We start from the raw sequence: 21,796 nt of genomic DNA, 5'->3' as shown, positions 1-21,796 counted from the left end.
CATGCAGTGAAGACACTCCATAGATTTTCACATAGCCTCTGAGAATATTTGATTCCTGCCTGGCCAAGGGCAGCTCACTTGCACTTTGTGATTAGGGTCGTACCGTGCAGCCATGAAACTTTAAAAGCATCTGATCCTTTGTCTACCTTCAGCACCTGACCCCTTCAGGAGCACTGTGTCACTGGTCACAGATGCTGAAGAGATGGGGGCCAGCCCCACCTTAATGGCGCTGAGAGCGCATAGAGAGAATGACGGTACTCTGTGACACCTGGCCACGACATTCTGGCAGCAGTGACGAGCACTGTTGAGGTGCAGGCATCAGTAATGTGTCCAAGGAGTCTGAGGCTGGACCATCACTTTGGTCTGAAGCCTGCACAAGCACAGGGAAGAGACCCTGGACTGAGACACCTGGCTTTATCTTATGCAGAAAGGTGTCACCTTCTGAGTGACACAAACACTGCTCATCAGAACAAGGAGCCATTGGCAGGGAGACATTCTTCAACACCTGAGCCCACGCAGTGCAACATCATCATCTTAACCTTCCTAACCTTGCCACTACGTCGTGGTGTTCCCTGTACATCCCCAGTGGAGTTGGAGGCAGCCTGCTGAGTGCTACGCCCTGTCTGAGATGACCTTTGCGGGCGTCCGCTGGAGGGCCCAGGCCTGCTATTGGGGTCCTACTGTGTGGCAGTGGCACCCTCCTTGGCTTGTGGAGCAGGAGCTGCTGAGGCCACAAGAAGAGGGGATTCAGATAGGCATAGAGTCACCTGGATGGATGGCCCAGGGGGTACACCTGCTGATCCTCCGCCCTATGAATGCCCAAGGGCCCCAGACTGACTCCTTAAGAAGGGGTAGCTGGGTGTGATTGAGCTGTCCCGGAGGCCAACTTTGGCATCAGCGATGGAATTGAGCCCACGCAGCAGTGCAGAAGTGACGTCCTGGACCAAGGTCTCCATGGCGGCTGCCATCCTACCAGTGTTGACCATGGTGCATTGGCATACCAGCGCTATAGCTCAGCCTGAAGGCGGACGGGCTCCTGCACTGTGCCTTGCAATCTGAGGAGTGCAGCAGACAACCCTTCCTGATGTTCCTGAGCTTGCCTTTGCAACTCCAGCTACTGTGACGTAACCGAATCCAGAGGCTCGTCATCTGACTCGGACTCAGCAAATTTCTGGCCTCCAGCAGTCCGAGTGCCAGACACCTGGGAAGTCCCTGCCACCGCCTGCTGTGGATCAGAGTGCAATGTGCTCACCAGATTGTGATCCCGAGGCTACTCTAAAGCCAGGTTCCATCGAGGTGTGTCTCTCTGCGCTGGTGGAGGGTGTGGGTGAGTGCTGTGACTGGACTTCAAGGAGGGGGCCTTGAGATTCCTCTTCAGAGGTTTCTTCAGGGCTTGATTGGAGGCCCTGGGTTGTGGACTCCATCGGCTATTTCCCAGATGTGTCTGCAGAAGCAAGGAGAGATAATTAGTGCATGCAGTGGCCTGTGAAACAGGACACATCAGTCACAGTATGGTTGTCTGATGGATGTTGCACTGCTGGATCCTCACTTGGTCGAGCACCGCCAACCTCAACTGTCAGCACAGGAATGGTCCAGATCCTCGCCAGCTGGATGGCTCTGTTTCCAAAGTTCGTGAGGACCTTGATTTCAGGCATTTCCCCCACTGGGATGCAACCTCTCCCATTGTGTGCCAGCTTGTGGATGAATAGAGATGGAGAGTGTAAGCATGATGCCTGCCAGGCCAGATGATAAGCATGCCTGGCATGTGTGGGTGGTGAGAGGGGTCCAGTGGATGGGATGAGGACAGTGATGGTCTGTGAGAGAGTGTGAATGGTAACGTCCCTTGAACTGGTAGTGAGTGAGAGTTCTGTTGGTCCTGTGTGATGGGTTTGTGAGTGTGAGAGTTGTGTGATGAAAAGAGTGAATTACCTTGGCGGAACGGATGAGACCATTCATCCTGTAGTGGCACTGGGTGGCTGTTCTCTTTTGAAAGGCGTTGGCTCTGACCATTGCTGCCACCACCTCTCAAGCTGGATTAGTGATGTTGCTGCCCATCCTGCAGCCAGAGCAGGGGTAGAGGATATCATGGCGAGCCTCCACTGTGTCCAAAAGGTGCTTGAGAGATGTGTCATTTAACCTGGGGGCTGCAGCCTTTTTGCCTTTCAGGGCCATGTCTTCTGTGCAGCAGTCGTGGGCTGGAAGCACTGAGGGGTGTGCCCACAGCTGGACTTTAAATATGGCGCAGGGTGTGCTTAAGTGGCAAGGTGATGGCGTGGCATGGAAACGGCGTGTTTCCCGTGAATGCATAATTAATGCGATGGATTTGGGACGATATGGCGTGAAAAGCCGCCATTGCGGTTGGTGAGTAAGATGTCGTTTTATCAGCCCGCTACCACACCTAATGCAAATCTGGGACAATTCTGCCCTGAGGTTGTTGGATTAGAAATTCCAGGTTTTGTAATGTGTATCTCTAAGCGAAAGCTTATAAAAGCGTGTAGAGTTGGCACAAATTCTATCCTTCGTCACTGGGCTATCTGGAGCAGAATGATAACTCCCCTTGTCTTTGAAATAGTACAATGGGATCATTTACATCAGCTTTAGAGGGTGAATGGGCCCTCAGGTCCCAACATATCATCCAAAAGACAACACCTCTGACAGTGTAGCACTGGAATGGCAACATAGATTTTTGTGTTCAAATCTAGGAGTGTGACTTGAACCACACAACCTTCTGATTCAGAGGCAGTAGTGCTATTTACTAAGCCGTAGCTGATACAAAGACAGAAGACTGCAAAGGAGGTTGGAGTTATTATGTTGAACACTGGAGAGCTATCCAGGAGGACCGAATGATAGCTCATCACAGTCACTAAAAGGAAGGAGGAACATGCATTTATATAGCATCTTTCATGTTAGGACGTTCCAAAGTGCTTCAGCTAATGTGTTACTTTTTAAGTGTAGTCCCCAAACAGCAAATAATTAATCTGTTCGTGGCTGTGTTGATTGAGGGATAAATATTGGCCAGGACAAGGGAAGAGCTCCACTTCTTTTCAAATAGTACAATGGCATCTTTCCTCCTCCTTGTTCATCCTTCGAGATGAAGATAACCATGTTCTTCATCTGGGGTGTTTGATAGATATCTAGTGGGTGTCTGCTACGGCTGATCTGTGCAGGGAAGGTTCTGGGTTTATGATTTGTTTTATTGAAAAAAGATCATGTGGCAGGTTCTGAATTGTAATAATGATATAAATAAAACAAAATCATCGTTATAGATGGTCATTAAAATAAAGTATAAAATAATATAAGGATTGCTCAATTATAAACATTTCAGTACACAAATAATTACAATGTGTTGCAAAATGCAGGTGTTCTGAATTTACAGAATAACAATGAAAGATCTCCTGCACTCTGCATTTTGTATTAAAGTTCATAGATCATATATAATAAAAACAGAAAATGCTGGGAAAACTCAGCAGGTCTGACGGCATCTTTGGAGAGAGAAACAGAGGTTAACATTTCGAGTCCGTATGACTCTTCTTCAGATCCATAAATCTCCATAGATCATATGTTGTCAGGTTGTGTTCATTATTCATTTACATACTATTTATGATCATATGAAGTAAGGGATTAGGCTGCCTTGTAGTCTATTCGTTCTATATCTTATTTGCAGAATGATGTCTCGTCTCTTAATTCTATCACACATTTGTGTGCTTGTGGCAAGCGATAGTGGAATTGAGTTTTCTGGCGAAGTTCAGTCATAGCTTTTTCTGCCTTTTAGCAAGAAAAGACATTCAGTTTTTTTGATTGTATCAAAGTAGCTTTGGTACAGGTCACCTAGGATCATTTTCAATGCTCATTTCTGAACACTTTCGAGTTTGTTCACATGCTGTGCTGCCTATAGGACAGGATACCACAGATTGGATGCATTGTCGGCTCAGGATTTCTTCTTGCTTTTTCTCTCTGCCTCTGATATGCGCTTGCTTTTGAAAGAGGCCGCCCCATTTTTTTTTAGGCTGCGCCAGTTGCATTGATCCTGAACGAGCTTCTCCCAGGACTCAAAGTCGATACCAGAACTCCTAAGTGAAGCCTTCAGAGTGTCCTTGTATAACTTCCTTTAACCAGCATGGGAGTGCACCCCAGATTCAAGCTCTCCATAGAAGATTTGCTTTGGTAAGTGAGTATCAACCATTATTGCTACATGACCAGGCCAACTCGGTTGTTACTGTCACATAACGGCATGGATGCTTGGCATGCCAGCTCAGGTGAGCACCTCAGTGTCTGGCATTTTGTTCTGCCATCTGATATTCAGAAGCTTCTGAAGGCAGCTCAAGGAAAAATGGTTGATATTCTTGGCATGACTATGGTACACAGTCCAAGTCTCGCATGCTTAGACAAGAGTGAGCAGGATTATTGCTCTATAGACTTTCAGTTCCGTGGGCAGATTTACTCCTCTTCCTTCCCAGACTGATGTTCGAAGTCTGTCAAAGGCTACATCTGCTTTGGCAATTCTTGCATGTGTCTTGTCAATATGGGCAGAGAGAGAGTGTGCTGCTGAGATAAGTTAACTTATCCACTACTAATGGGTTCAGGTTGTGGACTGAAACCTTGGGCTCAAGATAGAGCTTTCCTGGATCAGGCTGGTACATTACTTCAGTTTTCTTCATGCTTTGCTGATTGTAAGGCTGAAGTTGTTGCCAAATGCATGCAACAAATCCATGCTACATTGCATGTCCAGCTCTATGCAGACAGGAAATTGCAAGGTTTGTCCTTGGAGATGTTGGTCTTTGTCTGGTGTTATGGCCAGCAGATGGTAAATGCTAAGCTGCTCAAATCCCAGAGGGAAACTTGAAACAACTGCCACAACTGTTTTGCAATTTGTATTTTTATTTTGAGATGCATGCCTTGAATTCAGTAGTAATAAGTCGACTGAGTCTGAGGGTTTTTTACAAATTAAACAAAAATAATTTTAAGCACATAGGTCTACAAATTACTACTGTAATTACTCCTAGCTCCCCTAATTAATCTGACTCCCAGTTACACCCACGTTAAGGCAACAGTAAAAACAAAATAGATTTTTACAGACCCAGACAAAGCATACTATACCCTTGACATGGATATTCACAGTAAATTTTCTTATCTTCAGTTCCTATAGGCAGCACCTTGGTGTGTAGAGGCTGGAGACTTTTCACACTTGTTAGACCTTAGAATGCCTTCCTCTTACACATAGCCTTCTCCTTTTATACGTATTTTCTCCTTTGAATGCAAATTTCATTGTTTCAGCATGTTTTTGGACTTTACCTTTCTAATAAAATTGGCACTGTGAAAGATTATTATCAGTAAGCTTTGGGAAAAATAAAGAAGCTTTGGCTTCTTCTGGCTAAGTGTAACATTTCACCCTCTCCTTTGAAATTCAAACGACTCTGGTTTATCTAAAAATGCAAATTTTCTGTTACACCTCACATGCTAAAACTTCAGCCATGTTTACTTATTTAGCATTTCAAACCTAGCTTCTCTTATGCATCAAAGCCTTCAAACCAGCTGTCTTTAATTAAACTAAATCTCTCTCACGTGCACGCGCGCACACACACACGCACACACACACACAATCCAGAACCCACTATTCCTACTTTACAATAAATCATAATGATTATATTTTCATGACATTGGAGTTGTCTCAAGTTGAGCAGCTTCCTGTCCATGTGATACCTCATTTTGATGCCAGGATTGGAGGCAACGGAGAGGCATGGTAGAGAAAAACACTTTGGAGGGTTGACACCAGCACATAGCCCTGTTTAACTCCCTTAGTGACTGTGAATGGGTCAGAAGACTCACCATCATCCAGGACATGCACAAGCATGCTGTCATCAAACTGTTGAACCATTATGATGAATTTCTCAGGGCAGCTGAATTTCCAAATCACCATCTAAAGGCCCTCATGGCTGACTGTGTCAAGGGCCTTGGTCGGGTCAACAAACCTGGTGTAGAGGTCCATATTCTGTTCTTGGCATTTCTCCTGGAGTTGTCTAACTGCAAACAGCATTTAAATGGTTCCTCGACATTTCCTGAAAACATACTGACTTTCTGGCAGCAGATCCTGGTCTCAGTTGCACTAAGCAGTTCAGAAGGATTCTGCCAAAGATATTGTGGTGATGGAAAGGAGTGAGATTATTCTGATTTCAAGATTGTCGAGCTCCTTTCCACTTGCACAGATGTACAATGGAGACATATTTATATTCTTGTAGGATGGTTTCTTTCTCTCTCTCAAACAGTGACCAGGCATTGACCCTTTAGCCTTGTAGACCTCCACTGGGAAAACATCAGCTCCTGGAGCTTTGCCACTGGACAGAAGTTTGATTACATTTGTCATTTCTAACCATGTGGGAGGGTCATCAAGAGAGTAGTTGATGGCAACCTGTGGCAGCCTGTTGATTGCTTCTTCATTGATGGATGAAGGCCGATTGTGGGTGTGGTTAAAGTGCTCTGCCCATCTTTCTGGAATTTTCTCTGAGCAGTGTTGACTGTCAATCCTGAGAATTGATGATGAACGAATAAACTGGGGCCTGTAATCAGATTTCAGAGCATCATGAATCTCTTGTTGCCTTTGTGGTCTGCATATGACTGAAATTTGTCTGCTTTCTGATTTAGCCAAGTGTCTTGTCTGAGCTTGCATTGGACAGTCCTGCAGATGTTTCGGTAGGCATCATGCTTCGATAACGATGACTTGTCATTGAGGTAAACCCTGTGGAGGTGATGTTTCTCCTCGAATCTTTCACGTTCACCTGAACAAGCAGATATGGTCTCTGTTTAATGTTTCATCTGAAAGACAGCATGTCTACCAATGCAGCACTCCTTGTGTCACAACTCAGATAACCAGGCTGTGAAGGATAGAACTGGAGACAGAACTGGTCTTTATACACTTAGAAGCTTTTCTTTACAGGGACACATACAGCGTGCACCTCCAACCAACAATCCCTCTTTAAACTTGCTCCTATATTTAAGAGCAAAGGTGAGTTGCCAATTAATGCCCATCACCTGAATACAATTAAACACCCAATTGATAAATAAGTAACTCTTTGTACCGCACTGAAAGTGTTCACGTAGGTCTTGTACTGAAGTCCTGGAGTGGGGCATGAATGTATTTTGATCCAGGACCATTTTCAAACATTTCAGGTCATTTCTTGTATCCATTTTCCATGGTGAGTTGTTAACGTTACTCTGTTTGTTTCTCAGCAGACCGCCAGGAATCGGCATTGAACCTTACCACAAATGGCATGAGCAGTATCAGTATGTCAGTGGAGATCAATGGGGTTGTTTACACAGGTGAATCTGAAGCTTCATGTCAAACAAATGGGGTACTACAAATGCAATTTGTGAAAATAGTGTAGAAAAAACGTCTTATTGATCCATCACTGTTAAATGCGATGCTGGATTTCTTTTCTATTTCAACCCGTCTATGCCAGTGTTAATGCTCCACTTGAGCTTCCTCCCATCTTTTCCTGTATTGTAATCATCTCTTTCCTTCTCCCTCAAATGCTTATCTAGCTTCTCCTTAAATGCTTTTGTGCTATTTGCATCACCACTCCCTGTAGGAGCAAGTTCCACATTCTTACTATGGGTGAAGAAGTTTCTTCTGAATTCCCTATTGGATTTCCTGCTATCCTATATTGATGTCGTCTAGTTATGCTCTTCCCCACAAGAGGAAACCTTCGGTGTCCAAATTATCAAAACCTTTCATAATTTTAAAGACCTCTTAGATGCCCGATCAACCTTCTTTTATCAAAAGAGACCCAGGCTGTTAATCCTTTCCTGATATGCATCTTTCTAAATCTTTTCCGCACCTTCTGCAGCGCTTCTGTATCCTATTTATAATATGGCGACAAGAACTGCACTCTTAAGTTTATCTAACCAAGGTCCGTTACAGGTTTAGCATCACTTCACAACTTCTTAATTCTGTCCCTTTTAGAAATAAAGCCTTTTGCTTGGTTTGCCTTTTCTATGGTCTTTGTAACTTGTGGACAACTTTTAGTGATCAGCGTATTTGTATTCCAAGATCCCATTGTTCCTCTACCTCCATTTAGACTTGCACCTTCCAAGTGTCATGGACAAAATGTTTGTGTTACCTTACTGCCCGTGATCAGCGTGTTTTGTGATGAAAGAAGTGTGTTTTCTTACCTTCAGAGTGTGGATCCCAATTGAATAATTCCAGCAGCAAGTTTTTTGTGAAAAGGAAAAGGTTATTTATTCTTTCACACTTTGAATTAAACACACGTGCAAAGATTAGATACAGGTGTAAGGTTATATGCTCTCACAGTTTATAATTACTTCAGTCTCTGGTTTACGATCTCCTGCTTTCACATGGCAGGCCTGTTGTTTCTTAGATGGTTTCTGATGCTTTAACGTTGGAAGTGTGTGTCTTGTAAAGCAAAGGATTCTCTACAGGTGGTGAGGTTTCTTGTAATCAAATTTCTAGGTGGTTGATTCTCAGTTGAAGTTGGAACAGCTTGTTCTCTCTGTTGGGATTTCCTGCTTACAAGGTATTGCTGTTAATTACCTTGGTTGTTTGAATTCTTGTAGCTAGTTTGGTTTTTGGTGGAACTGTCTGCACAGCTTGTGCTGATTTTTTTTTAAATGCAGACAGCAAACATGGCTGTCTTGTGACTTTCTGCAATTCCAAGTCTTTTCCAAATAAGGATGGTGTCCATGTCGATTCCAGCATCCTGTGTTGTGGATAATACCTTGAAGGCTTGAGACAGTCAATGTCCTTGTGTTTGACCCATTCAATTTGACAATACACTTCTGGATTGGTTTCAGGAAAGGGTATTGACTCACATCGATCTCGAATGTTCCTTTTGTTCCCTCTTGAGACGGGAGTGGTTTCAATCCACAAAATAAGTCAGGTGACTCTCGGGCTGCCATCTTTTCAGCCTTTTGTGCCCAATTTTAAAATGTAAAAATTAGTTTGAAGCTCAGAATAGGACATGCCGGTATTGGACATGGCACCAGTGATAAGCACCCTCCCAACTTCGCCTATCAAAATGTACTACCTCACATTTATCTATATTGAACTTCATTAGCCAATTATTTGCTCATTCTGCAAGTATAAAAATGTGCTCCTGTAATTTGTTGCAGTCCTTCTCTGTATTGACTCTCTCTCTTTCCACCTGCCTCCATTTGATATCATCTTCAAATTTAAAAATTGTATTTTTGATTCCAAAGTTCAAATCACTAATGTAAATTGGGAACAGCAGTGGTCCCAGCACTGATTCTTGTGGAACACCACTTCCCACTTTCTACCACTTGTCCCCTGACTCAACATTGTCTAACCTTATTTATGTTAAGTTTATTATGGGACACCTTATTGAAGGCCTTTTGAAAATCCAGATAAATTACTGCATTTCCATTGTCTACTCCCTCTGTTACCTTCCCAAAAAATTCAATAAGGTTAGCCAAGCAAGATTTTCTCTCTTGAAATCTATGCTGACTATTCCTTATTGTATTTCTCACTTCTAGATGTTTTTCTATTCTCTCTTTTAATAGGGGTTCCATTATTTTTCCTAATACTTATCTACTATTTCCTGGACATGTTCTGTTCACCTTCTTACATTAGCTATCTCCCAGTCTTCTAGGAGATATTTAATAATTTGTCAGAAAAAGATATGAGTAGTAATGCCTCTCCTATCCCTCCCCTAGATTCTTTTAAAACACATGGATGCAATCTTTTCGAACCAGGAGCTTTGTCCTCTTTTTAAGTTTGTTCAATACATCCCCTTTTTAAAAATTTTGAATGCACTTATCTCATTATTCATCTCAGCATTCAATTTCACATCTGTATGTTCCATCTCCCTGGTATTTACCAAAGGCAAATAATTATTTAATATTTCTGCCATCTGTCTATCGTTAACCTGAGATATTATCATTTAATCATTATCATTTAATGATCATATTCCCATTCCAGCCTTTATTCATCTGCCTGTAAGATAATTTATTATTTTGTTTGTATTGCTTGATAATTTAATTTCATAGTTCCTCTTTGCCTTTCTTCTTTATTTGTCTTCTCTCCTCATCCCTTTTGTATTCTCTCTTATCCTGCACTCCTCTGCTGTCTGTGTACACCTCTTTCCTAACCCTCAATTGTTGCCTTATGTCTTTATTCATCAGTTATGTCTCACTAGTCACTATTGCCTAGGTGTTCTCTTACTTTTACTTCTCTTATCTGCTCTGGTTCATTTCCCATTGCTAGATCCAATAGAAAGTTTACCCTTGTTGGGTTTTTACATAATGGGTTAGAAAGGAGTCCTTTACACATTGTAGCCACTCCGTTCCTTCATCCCCTTTACCTACCTCTAGAGTCCAATTAATATCAGGGTACCGGTAGTTGAAATCCCCCATTATTAATTCCCTAAATTGTTTGCATATTTCTTCCTCCACCTCCTTCAGTTCTCGATAACCTTGAAACAAAGTATTTTCTCAGGGAATAAAGGTCAGAAATCAAGTCAACAAGTGTCTTCTACATTTCCTGATTGTCAAGGGCAGAGTTCAGGGGCCTGATAGCTGATCTTTGAGTTTGGAATGCCGCAAGATGACTTCCCCTCAGAGCTACCATATGTCCTAGTTGTTGAATGTGTAATTTTCACAATTATCAACTCTCAAAAGAATTCCTTCCTGATTTATTTTTGATGCTAAACATTCTTCCTTTATTTGGAAGAGTTTTGTCTTTTGGTTAAAACTGAGTTCACCAACACATTCAGGATAGCATAGAAGTTAGTGTTAGCTGTTGAGAGTCAAAAAATGCTATAATTTCATCTGCATAAGATCGGTTGTTTTGCTCTTTGTATTGTGAAGGCTGCTACATAGAATTACATTGAGTTCATAGCACATAATTTTGCCCACCATCTAAGGCAGTGTTAATGCTCCACATGAGGCACCTCCCACTTTTTTTACTTCATCACACTCTTTTGTCATATACTATTTGTTTTCCTCCCAGGTACTTACCTAGCTTCCCCAAATGCATTTATATCATTCACATCAAAACCACTGCATGTGGTAACAAGTTTCACATTCTCAACACTGATTACAGTTTCTTCAAAATTTCTTACTGGATTTATATTACTATCTAGTATTTATGGACCCTTGGTTTGGATACCTTCACAAGTCTACTCCATCAAAGTCCTTCATAATTTTCAAGACCTCCTCTCTGTCTTCTCTTTTCTAGAGAAAAGAGCACTAACCTGTTCAGACTCTCCTTCTAGTTGTACCTTCTCAGTTCTAGTATCGTTTATACATTCTCCAGTGCTTCCATATCCTTTTATAAGACCAGAACTGTGTACATAAGTATTGTCTAGCCATGGATCTATACAAGTTTAACATAAAACTCACTGCCTTTATATTTCTCTTTCTCTAGAAATGAATCCAGTGTTTTGTTTGCACATTGTATAGCTTTGTTTAACCTGCATTACCACTTTTAATTACCTGTACCCTAGATCCTTTGTGTTTCTACCCTATTGGGAGCCTAATTTTCCAAGAAGTAAATGGCCTCCTTATTCCTTCTACCAAAATTCACTGCCTCACATTTGTCCACATTGAAATTAATTTGCCACTTACACTCCAATTCTGCAAGTTTATGTTGTCTTGCATTTTGTCTCAGTTTCACCATTAACTGTATCCCCCAATTTGGTGTTATTTTGATTTAGATATTGTGCTCCTGATTCCATAGTCCAAATAATTTATGTTAACGATGAACAATAGTGGTTTCAGCACCAATCCCTGTGGAACACTACTTCGTACCCTCGAACAGTCTGAGTATCTACCTTTAATCCCTACTCTCTTCTTTTTAGCAAGTTAGCCATCCATTTTCCTATTTGTCCCCTGATTCCACATAACCCCCTGTCCTTGGTCTTGAGAATGCCTTATCAAAGGATTTTTGAAAGTTCATTCATTATCACATCCTTCTCTACGCTTTCAATTACTTCCAGAAATTTGTTCCAAAACTACCAAATAAATTGTATATTTGCTATTTGAAGATTTGTTTTATATTCCAAACATTGTTTTTAAGCAAAGTATTTTATAAAGTTATCTGCAGTTACAGCAATGGTTCTCAAGATGTTGGAACTATTGTAACCAGATAAGTTAATGTTTCCAGTTTTTCTTCTATGGCGTTGAGACATCCACTAGAATGTGTGTATGGCTTGGGGCCGGGGGGGGGTGTCTGATGATGATTGCTTCTCTGACATACTTATTTTACCTGACTGAAATGTTCATTGCAATCAAGTTATAAACTTGATGGCAATTTTCAGCATTTAAATGGCATTTTAAATTAAACATGTATTTTACCTTTTTAAATAGGTGTTCTGTTTGGTCAAGGACCTGGCGTATCTGGTGTATCCAGCACCAAAGGAAATAGCAGCAAAAATAACAGTTCCCAAGGCACACCTGGTCTGCCTGTACCTCGTACACCTACCTCCTCGTCATCACATACTTCAAACAACTCTTCACCGTGAGACTGCAGCTGTAACAATGCCAACTTCTTGAGCATAGTGCATCACCGCCAAACACTTTAAAAGGCATTCTCAGGCTTTTAACTCTCAAGGAAAATAACTTTTTTGATCACAAGAGATTTCAATAGAATGGCCAAAACTGAGAGCCAACAGTTAAGCATAATCCAACTCTGCTTATAAACTTTCTTGGGTCACTGAATGAGATCCAGGAGCAGCTATATACTACTAATACCTCAAATATCTACTTAATTTTTAATCAAGATTTATCATTGGTTACATTTTTCTTTTCAGCCAAATTCAGCATTTAAAGAATATATATGCATTTCCATGATGTGCTTTGAAATTTATAAGTGAATATTGATATTTTTTGAAGGAAAAGAAAATTTCAACTACATCTACGATATTCTTATTACTTTTGGTATGTTCAGTTACTGCCGAACAAGAAAGGGATAAGCTATTTCAGCGTATATCCATTTATATAGATCATTCTTATACATGTAGCAATACACAGACTTTTACAGCTGTTCAGCATATTTATTATATACAATACTTTTTAATATATTTTAATTTCACATCACAGGACTCTAATACAGTGGAGCAATCTTGAGGTCATTTTTTTCTGGCAAATATAATTAAGATCTTAAAGGAGCATTCCATTCTAATCAAAGCCTGGACCATTGTAAATAGCAATTTGGGGGGAAAAATGGTAAATTTTAAAAGTGCTGCTCATGTAATCTTTCCTTTAGTTCTGATGGTATATGTTTGCACAAACCTCCGATGTGCATACATTTCTCTCTTAAATGCACCATTTTGAGTATTAATTTAGCAGTGCTGGGACTGCAAATTACTTCATAGTATGTACTAAGAGCTGGTGCATCACCCATTAAGTTTTCTGGAAATGACAAAAGAACTAATCTCACATTTTTAGCCTGATGTTCTTCAGAAATATTAGTGTCAGTTTTTAATAACTTTAAGGCAGCATGGAATTCTGCTAGCTAATCTCCCTAAAGTTTTGCTATGACAATGAAGGGAAAATCTCATTCAAATTTACCGTCTGCCACTAAATATATGTGGTTTTATTTAGTAAATGCAATGTTGTAGAGTAGATTATTTTCAAAATATGCTAAGGACATCTAACATAAGGTATTGTTAGTTATTAAATCACTGTTGATTGCAAAACATACCTCAGCTAAAGCATTAGCAGAGCAATAAACATAACATTAGAAATGTATGAAGACTTGTAGTTACAAAAGCTTTGTGCAGACATTGATTTTATAAGTTGGATCTTAAGTGTTCATGAATGGTATTGGATTTGCTAGTCATTGATCTTTCGTGAGCTCCACTGCATTTACTGTAGTATTTAATGGGGCATTTGAAGTAAAACATTTTATACAGAAATCAGCTTTGTGTTCATACTGTGAAAATATACATTTTTAGAGTGTAAGCCAGTGCATCACCATTGAACCAGATATTGTATGGAAAAACTATTCTGCCTGAAGTTATATAAAATGTATATCTATATCTATAGATATATATCTACATCTATCCTAGAATTCTGAGGTTATTGTTGCAGAGAGTGAAAACCTGCCTTATGAAAGTGTTATATGTTCTTTGAGAGGATGCAGTTAACAAGTTCAGTATTTTATTTGTAGATTTTCAATCAAGTGCTTTTATTCCACTCCGTCAAAGCAATTGTTTGTTGAACAGCAAATTTTCCTTTTTCATTTATTTACACTTACACTACAGTTTATGTAGCCAAATGTGATGATGTACTGCCTTCATCATGCCTTCAGTGTGCTTAACATAGGACGCCAACATGCTGAAATTAATTTTGTACCATCGCATTGAAATTAATGAAAAGCAAATATTGCTGGAGACAATATCTTTACTTCTGATACGTGTTATTGGGTTTTACTGGATGTACTCAGTGGGTTGGGGGTGATGGGGTGAAGTCCTAATCTGGAATTATTGAAAGCTGGTATCAGCTTCTTGAAGAAACTATTCCCATTGAAATAAGTAGAAAAGTAATTAGTTGTAACATACTTCCATTGCTGATAGATTTACTCATATGGTTTTTTTAGAGGTAGTATTCAATTATATTGTCCTATCTCTGAATATTAGAAGTCAAATATAATTTACTTTTCTAAAGTGTGATGCAAGTGAGGGGTTTTTTTTTGCAGTCATTGGTGATGGTTATATTGTGCAAATACTTCAAATCAATTGGGTTTAAATCAATTTAAAAGATTGGAAAAAAAGAATATACAATGGCTTTACAATAAGACTGACTGTTTTGAGGTTGCTGCATAATATATAAATATTTAGACAAACCATATCACCTGAGGCATTTTTAAGCTACAAGTATAATTAATCCTACACATGGAGTATGCTTTTTTATTTTTTCCCCTACTTTCTGCTGATTTTTCTCCTCTTCTGAAGGCCTTATCTCTTATTAGATATGATTCCATAGGTAAGCATTTCCCTGAGGCACCAATATATAGCCAGTATTGGCAGGCTATTTGACTGTAGTGAGCAACATAGCGAAACCCAACCTTATCCAATTGGCGCACATGGGCTTCCAGCTTCCAGGAGTTGCTGGCTATTGATCAGTGGTCAACCCTAACTGAAAGCACTGAAGCCAGTTGTAATTGAGCAGGTTTTGACAGTAATTTCTTGGATTTTTACTTTGGAATTTTGTTTTTAAAGACTAATGTCTCTCAACTAATGTACCTACAAGACTGGGACCTGCTAAGTAAAGAAAGAACGTGTATTTGTATAGATTGTTTCACATCCCCGGGTTGTCCAGAGCACTTCTTTGTCAATATTTTTTTAAACGTGGTTACGGTTCTATAGTTAAATGCGACAGCTAATTTATACATAAGATCTTGCAAACAGGAAAAAAAATGCATTAAATCATGGGATGCGGACATCACTGACAAGGCCAGCATTTATTGCCCGGCCCTAATTGCCTTTGGTGATGAATGGTGGAAATCTACCTTGACTACAACTGAGTGGCTTGCAAGGCCATTTAAAAGAGCAATTAAGAGTCAACCACAGTGTCATGGGTCTGGAGTCACATACAGGCCAGCCCGATTTAGGAGAGCAGATTTCCTTCCCTAAAGGACATTATTGAACCAGATGGGTTTTTACAACAATCCGGTTGTTTCATAGTCACCATTATTGATACTCAGCATTTTTCCCCTAGATTTATTTAATTAACTAAATTTAAATTCCTCATCTCAGGATGATTAGTCCTCGCCTCTGGATTATTAGTCCAATAATGTAACCACTATGCTACTGTACCCCTAAGATGAATGATCAGTTAATCTCTTTTTAGTGGTATTAGTTAAAGGAAGAATGTTGGCTGGGACACTGGGAGAACTCTTTGCTGTTGAAATAGTGCTATGCTTTTTAAAAAAAAAATCTTTTGAACAAATGGACAGGGCCTTCGTTTAATAACATACCAATAAACAACCTTTAACAATGCAGCACCCCTTCAGGACTGCACAGAAATGTCAGTTAAATTGTTTGCTCAAGTCCTAAATTGGAGTTTTGAAGCAGATCCTTCTAATTATTCAACTATTCAGTATTTCAGTCAAGACTTGTTTGTTTCTAGGTACCACTTTTGCAGCTGGATAATGTCAGATGTTTATGGAAGAAGGAGATACTGAACATTGGGCACAGTGGTGATGCTTAAATTAGTGTTCTGAAGGTAGTTGTCTAATTTTCTTTTACCGTAAATGTTTCCAACATTCAGTACGCACACTTAAAGCAGGTTATAATACGCCATAAAAGTGTTAGATTATTTTATTTCCTGTAACACTTTCTCCAGGTTTACATAATTAAACTAATAATGCAGTTAAATTTAGAGATAATGCTGTTGATTCTGAGATGTAAAGGTATGTATCTTCATAAATTCTGTCTTTTTACTCTGGCACTAAAATTAGTTGCAGATAACTACCTCATCATCCTTCTATGATTATTAGATTCTATCTGGGAGTAAAAAGAATTCACTGAATGCATTACCAGCTTGCCAGGAAGGATGAATCTGGGCAATTGTTTTGCCCCAGTGGAGCTGCTTTTGGGTTTATTGGGGTGAGGGGGGAGGGGGGTAAAGTATTGCAATGAGGCCAGGACCTGTCTGCCCTTGGGATCTTGACCTTTTTACATTGCAACAAGATAGCGGTAGGAAATAATCTATTAAATATGCAATTTCCTGTCCCTCATAATAAAGCTTTGCTACTCTCAGCTTTTATTGCTGTGATAAAATGATAATTTATGTTCAGAGATAATAGTGCAGGGAGGTTATATTGGCTTTTTAAAAAAATCAATATGTTGTTGTAGTTGACCCAATGACCTAAGCCTTTTGGGGATGGGATGGATACTCAGTTGTTGCTGGCAAATGTGGTTCTTTTGTATGGCGACAAGCTGTGCCAGATTGATTTCCTTTTTGTAATCTATTGCTTGTACAGCACTCGAAAATAGTGATAAATTAGTAAACTGAATTGTATCTCTATCTTTGCCTAGTTGGTATTTGTAGTGAGCTGCACTTTTTACATTTTAGACCTGATTCTGCTATTGGGTTTAATAAATTACATAGAATTACAAAGAATATACAGCACAAATTGTATCTCTGTCTTTGCCTAGTTGGTATGTGCAGTGAGCTGTAGTTTCAACATTTTTAGACATGATTCTGCTATTGGGTTTAATAGATTTATGCTGATTTAGTTCTACCATTTCAGGGAACAGAACTTAATTCAGTGTCTATCTGCTTGTTAGTTGGTGGCCAATTTTCAATATTTGCCCCAACCGTTTTTTAATAAGACGACCTTTCTGATCTTTGTGTTATGTTTACTTCTTCCAACGCTAGAATAAAAAAAATCTTAAACTGCATATCTTGAGGAAGGTTTGTTGTGGTTCCTGTGTGCTAGTGACATTGTAAATGTAATGGAAAAAGTTCTGATTGCTATATCTAATGAAATTTCTCTCTTTTTTGCTACAAATAGTAGTTAGAGAGAACTTCTGTTTATAATGTCAACAGTGATTAGAGGAAAGCTTTGATATCGGAAAGTAGCTGCTTGTACACTGCAACTAATAATTAAAAAGAGTGAAAGATGCATAAGGGACTCCGTGCCTTACACAAAATATACCTCCACTTTTTCAACAGAAATATTGCCATTTAAGTATTGAGATACCAATAAACATCAGCAGGCTTCAGATTTGGGATTTGATGCTGTGACGAATTTTAGGTTGAAAATTAGCGTTTAAATATGGTTGCGGCTAACAGCTGTCAATCTCAAGCCCAAAACCAATAGCTGCTACTTTGTCAAGAGCTTTAAACATCACAGTGGATTAAGTAGTGAGCTGTATTGTGAAAACTGTATCCACTGTGTTGAAGTAATGCAAAAAAATGTCTCAAATGTGCAAATTATGTAAGTTGAGCTTAGTGATAATGAAAATACATATTCTGCAAAAAATAAATCAAAATATGAGGCATTGACTTTTGAATAATAGACCTAAAATGAGAGGGCAGATTTCAAATTGTCCCTTTTGGTGAAATATGATTACAACCATTGTAACACAACATACTACAAGCACTTTCATCTGTACTCTTCTTTTGTTCCTGATATTTCCTTTTGTTCAAATGTGCCCTGCACTGCATGTTCACAGGACAGAATTTATATTGTGTTCAAGCATTCAAGAATACAATATGGTATTAGAACTATGTTACTGAGATTCCTTGATGAGAATGTGCACCATGTGTTGTGGTACCAAGCCATAGACAGCAGAAGGTTAGTTCTGCCAGTGTGACATTTGGGGTGCTACAGTTTGGTCATGCTGTCCCTGGTGGGAGAAAATCAGAAAATGCTACTGCTGAAATGGGTAGAAGGGAGGAAAATGAGTTTTAGAAACTTATTAGTATATATACTTCCGAGTAAACCAAAGGAAATTGCTAATTGCTGCACCACTTAAATTGCTGTACAATATGGACCCAGTAATCAACATAAACCTTAGAAATTAAAAATCCTTTTAGGCTTTAGAAATGGAAGCATTTGCCATAAGCAAAATCCTACCAGTTTCTGGAGCTACCTAGTTAAAAATCTATGGTATGCCCAAATCTGAACTAGTAAATGGTATTACCAGGGAAGTTCAGACCAAAAAGTTTTCAGTAACTAGTAACTTAGAATTTTTGAACTATTGTTAGAAATGCTTTTTGAAACCCAATGCAAACTGGAGGAACAGCACCTCAGCTTCCTATTAGGCACTTGACAGCCTTCCTGACTTAACATTGAGTTCAACAACTTCAGACCATGGACTCTCTCCTCTATCCATGCCCCTTTTTTCAATATTCATTTTTATTTTTTATCCACTTATTTTTATTTATTTTCATTCTTATTCATTGTTTTATCCCAATCTTCTTTCCTATTTTCGATCTTTTATCCCAACACTGTCTCTTCTCTCTCTCTCTCTCTCTCTCTCCCCGCCACCCCCCAAGGGTCATCTGTCACTTGTTCATGTTGATCTTTTCAGAGTGCTTACCCTTGTCCTGCTATTAACACATTCTGCTTTCTTACCATAATGCCACCATCAGCACCTCCTTTAGTCCATACCACCACCATTAACACCCCCTTTGCCTTTTTGTTCATGACATCTTTGTCAATATCTCCTTTGTCCCCGTCTATCGCTCGCCTTCTATCCAGCTTCACCTGCTCCATCCCCCTTAAATTTCATCACATTTTTACTTCTCTTTAGCTCTGAAGAAGTCATACAGACTTGAAATGTTAACTGTTTTTCTCTCCACAGATGCTGTCAGACCTGCTGAGTTTTTCCAGCATTTTCTGTTTTTGTGCCTTTTGAGGAATTAGTCTATTAGTTAAGGGCACCACCTAGTTATTGCACTAGGCCATAAAGACCTATAGGCCCATGTTTGTGTTAAGTTGCCTGATCTCAGTTGGCACAGAGTGGGGGTACTACAAGTGGCATGAGCATGAGGTAGGAAGGAAAAAAATGACAAAGATTTCTGCTTCTGATTGTGCTTGATTTCTTTTGGGAAGTGCATGTCTTTTTACATTAGTAAAAGATAGGATTGGGATACCAAAAGGTTGGCAATGCCTGTGAAACCATATCCCAGTGAGAAACGGTGGGAAGAAGGAAGGTCATTTTTTAACTATTGCATTTTTTCATATATTTTGCATTTTATTTGTAGCTGATCGCTTTAGACTTAAGGATGATTAGCTACTGGTGCACAGCTTTTAAACCCAGTGATTTGAAAGACCAATCGCAAGCCATTGCTTATTGGAATACGCTCAAGCATAAAATTGCTATGTAAAGAGCTTCAGAGAGAACGAGCATTGGTCATTTCAGTAAACTAATGCACATTGCAGATCGTCTGCATTAATTTAGACAGAAACTTTCAGAATAAATAGCTCCAAGTTTAAAATTATACTTTCCAGTGATCGATTTCAGGCTTCTCCAACCACACTTTTAGTTCACCCTTTAGGGGTTCATAGGCATGTTAGCACAGGAGGAATCATAATCTAATTAAGTACAGTTTGCATAACACATTTGAATATTCTTACTGGATGTATTTTTACTGCAAGTCATTTTCTGCTTTCAAAATATGAACCACATATTTGTTAACCTTTTTTACTGATTTATAAATCATAAACTCTTTTTGAAAATGATAAACTTGAGCAAAGCCAACAGTTCCAGCAAATTCTCAAAACCATATTGCAAGTAATTGACATCCAAAGAAAAGTGCTCAGGGTTTAGGTGTGTAATTGTCTTGTATATGGTTTTACAAGACAATTGTCTGTGCACACTTGTGCACCAGTAGTTAGTAAACTCTACTCCCAAAAGTTGGCAACAGAAACATCTTATTTATTTATGTATTTTTATTTAAGTAACCATAAAGCCCAGTGCATTGGATCCTGAATCTTACACATTGTTGACTTAAGTGGCAACGGAAAGTTAATTGTTGAACAGTGTGATGGAGATTAATGTATCAGTTCCTTTTACCATTAGCACATTTTATTCTGTGGACATCAGCTGTTTTAAAATGGACACATTTTGTTTTAAATGACATGGCAGTTTTGTAATCCACAATTATGTGAATGGAAATATGAATATCAGCCTTACAGATTGAAGGTTGCTATTGATTTCTTTCCATTTAAACTTTGCACAGTAACGGGTGAATTAAGTGTTTTTTACTTGCAGATCATTGCAATCTTAAAGGGGAATGATCCTGGACTGGGTATCTATTTTGGCTTTTAAAGGAACGTTTGACTGGGACAACTTAAACATGAATTTGCACTTCCAGTCTTATGAGCATTTGATAGTGAAATTATGCTCTGAACGTAACACTTGTTTCTCTAAAATTGGTAGTCTGTAATTGGCCGATCCACTATGGGTCAAAAAATACAGAGTGGTAGTTAAATTGTTTATATCAGTAAATTTGGTACCTACAATCTGTAGGCAGATTGATTTATAACCCTGTAATGCATGACTACTGTAGTGATATGAAGCAGGTACCAATAAAAATATGTTGGCATTTAGGCTAATTGTAGCCTCAATTACACTGGCAGTACATAGAGAATTAAATTGCAAGATGTGTTAGGGCCTCTTAAAGTTCAAATCACTGAGCCAGGCAGCCTAACATTTTTTTTCTTGCTTTATTTATAATGCTTTATTGAATGTTGTTACAAACCTCTGAATATATATGAATCCTAATCTGTTTTTTGTATGAAATCTATGTTTAATATTGAGTTACAGGTACTGTTTAACATACCTCACCGATAAAGTGATCAATATGATCTTGCCAAACAGTTGCAGTTACTTTCCTTTCTGTACTTGTCCTTTATGTGAATAGTTATAAAATCTTTGCTTACTAATTCTTCAGATTCACTTACTGGGAATATAATGATGGTTCCTAGGACTTAAAATATTGGCAACAAACCGTGGAAAACTGGTACAGGGTTTTAGTGGAGGTATTAAATGGACAGCAGGGATGCACCACTTTGGTTTCAGTTGGCATTAGAAAATACCTAAAGACAGGGATTAATTGTAGAAGATGTAGTTAAAAGTACATTCACTGCATTAGACTTTTGACTTCAAATCAGTCTGAAGCAAAATTAGTATAGTAAACTAACTTGTAGTGATTAGTGTCCAGTCTTATAAGTGGCCTTAAACAGGTGTTTAAAAGCCAAATTTTAACGTTTTTTTAGAAATGCTTTTAATTTTAAACCCATTGGCATTAGATACTACCCATTAATAAGAACTACAAAGATAAGAAAAAACTGCAAGTGCTAAAA

At 39.1% G+C, this 21,796-nt stretch overlaps 1 protein-coding gene across 2 annotated transcripts in view; it reads left to right on the top strand.

Annotated features, from left to right (window-relative positions):
* The window catches only part of arid3a (AT-rich interactive domain 3A), a 95,420-nt gene extending 76,576 nt beyond the window's left edge, over positions 1-18,844 (top strand). Inside the window, exons 6-7 of one of the 2 annotated variants that reach the window (XM_078555764.1) lie at positions 7,228-7,314; positions 12,337-18,844. In XM_078555764.1, the coding sequence (XP_078411890.1) occupies positions 7,228-7,314; positions 12,337-12,491 (242 nt within the window). In that variant the 3' untranslated portion in view covers positions 12,492-18,844. Of the gene's footprint in view, positions 1-7,224; positions 7,315-12,336 lie in introns of both variants that reach the window. The other variant, XM_078555762.1, reaches the window with a different exon arrangement.
* Positions 18,845-21,796: the final 2,952 nt, after the last annotated feature.

Source organism: Cetorhinus maximus, chromosome 13 (assembly GCF_964194155.1).
Source record: "Cetorhinus maximus chromosome 13, sCetMax3.hap1.1, whole genome shotgun sequence".
In the NCBI taxonomy this organism is placed as follows: Eukaryota; Metazoa; Chordata; class Chondrichthyes; order Lamniformes; family Cetorhinidae; genus Cetorhinus; species Cetorhinus maximus.
This window is presented reverse-complemented; position numbering and strand designations above follow the sequence as displayed.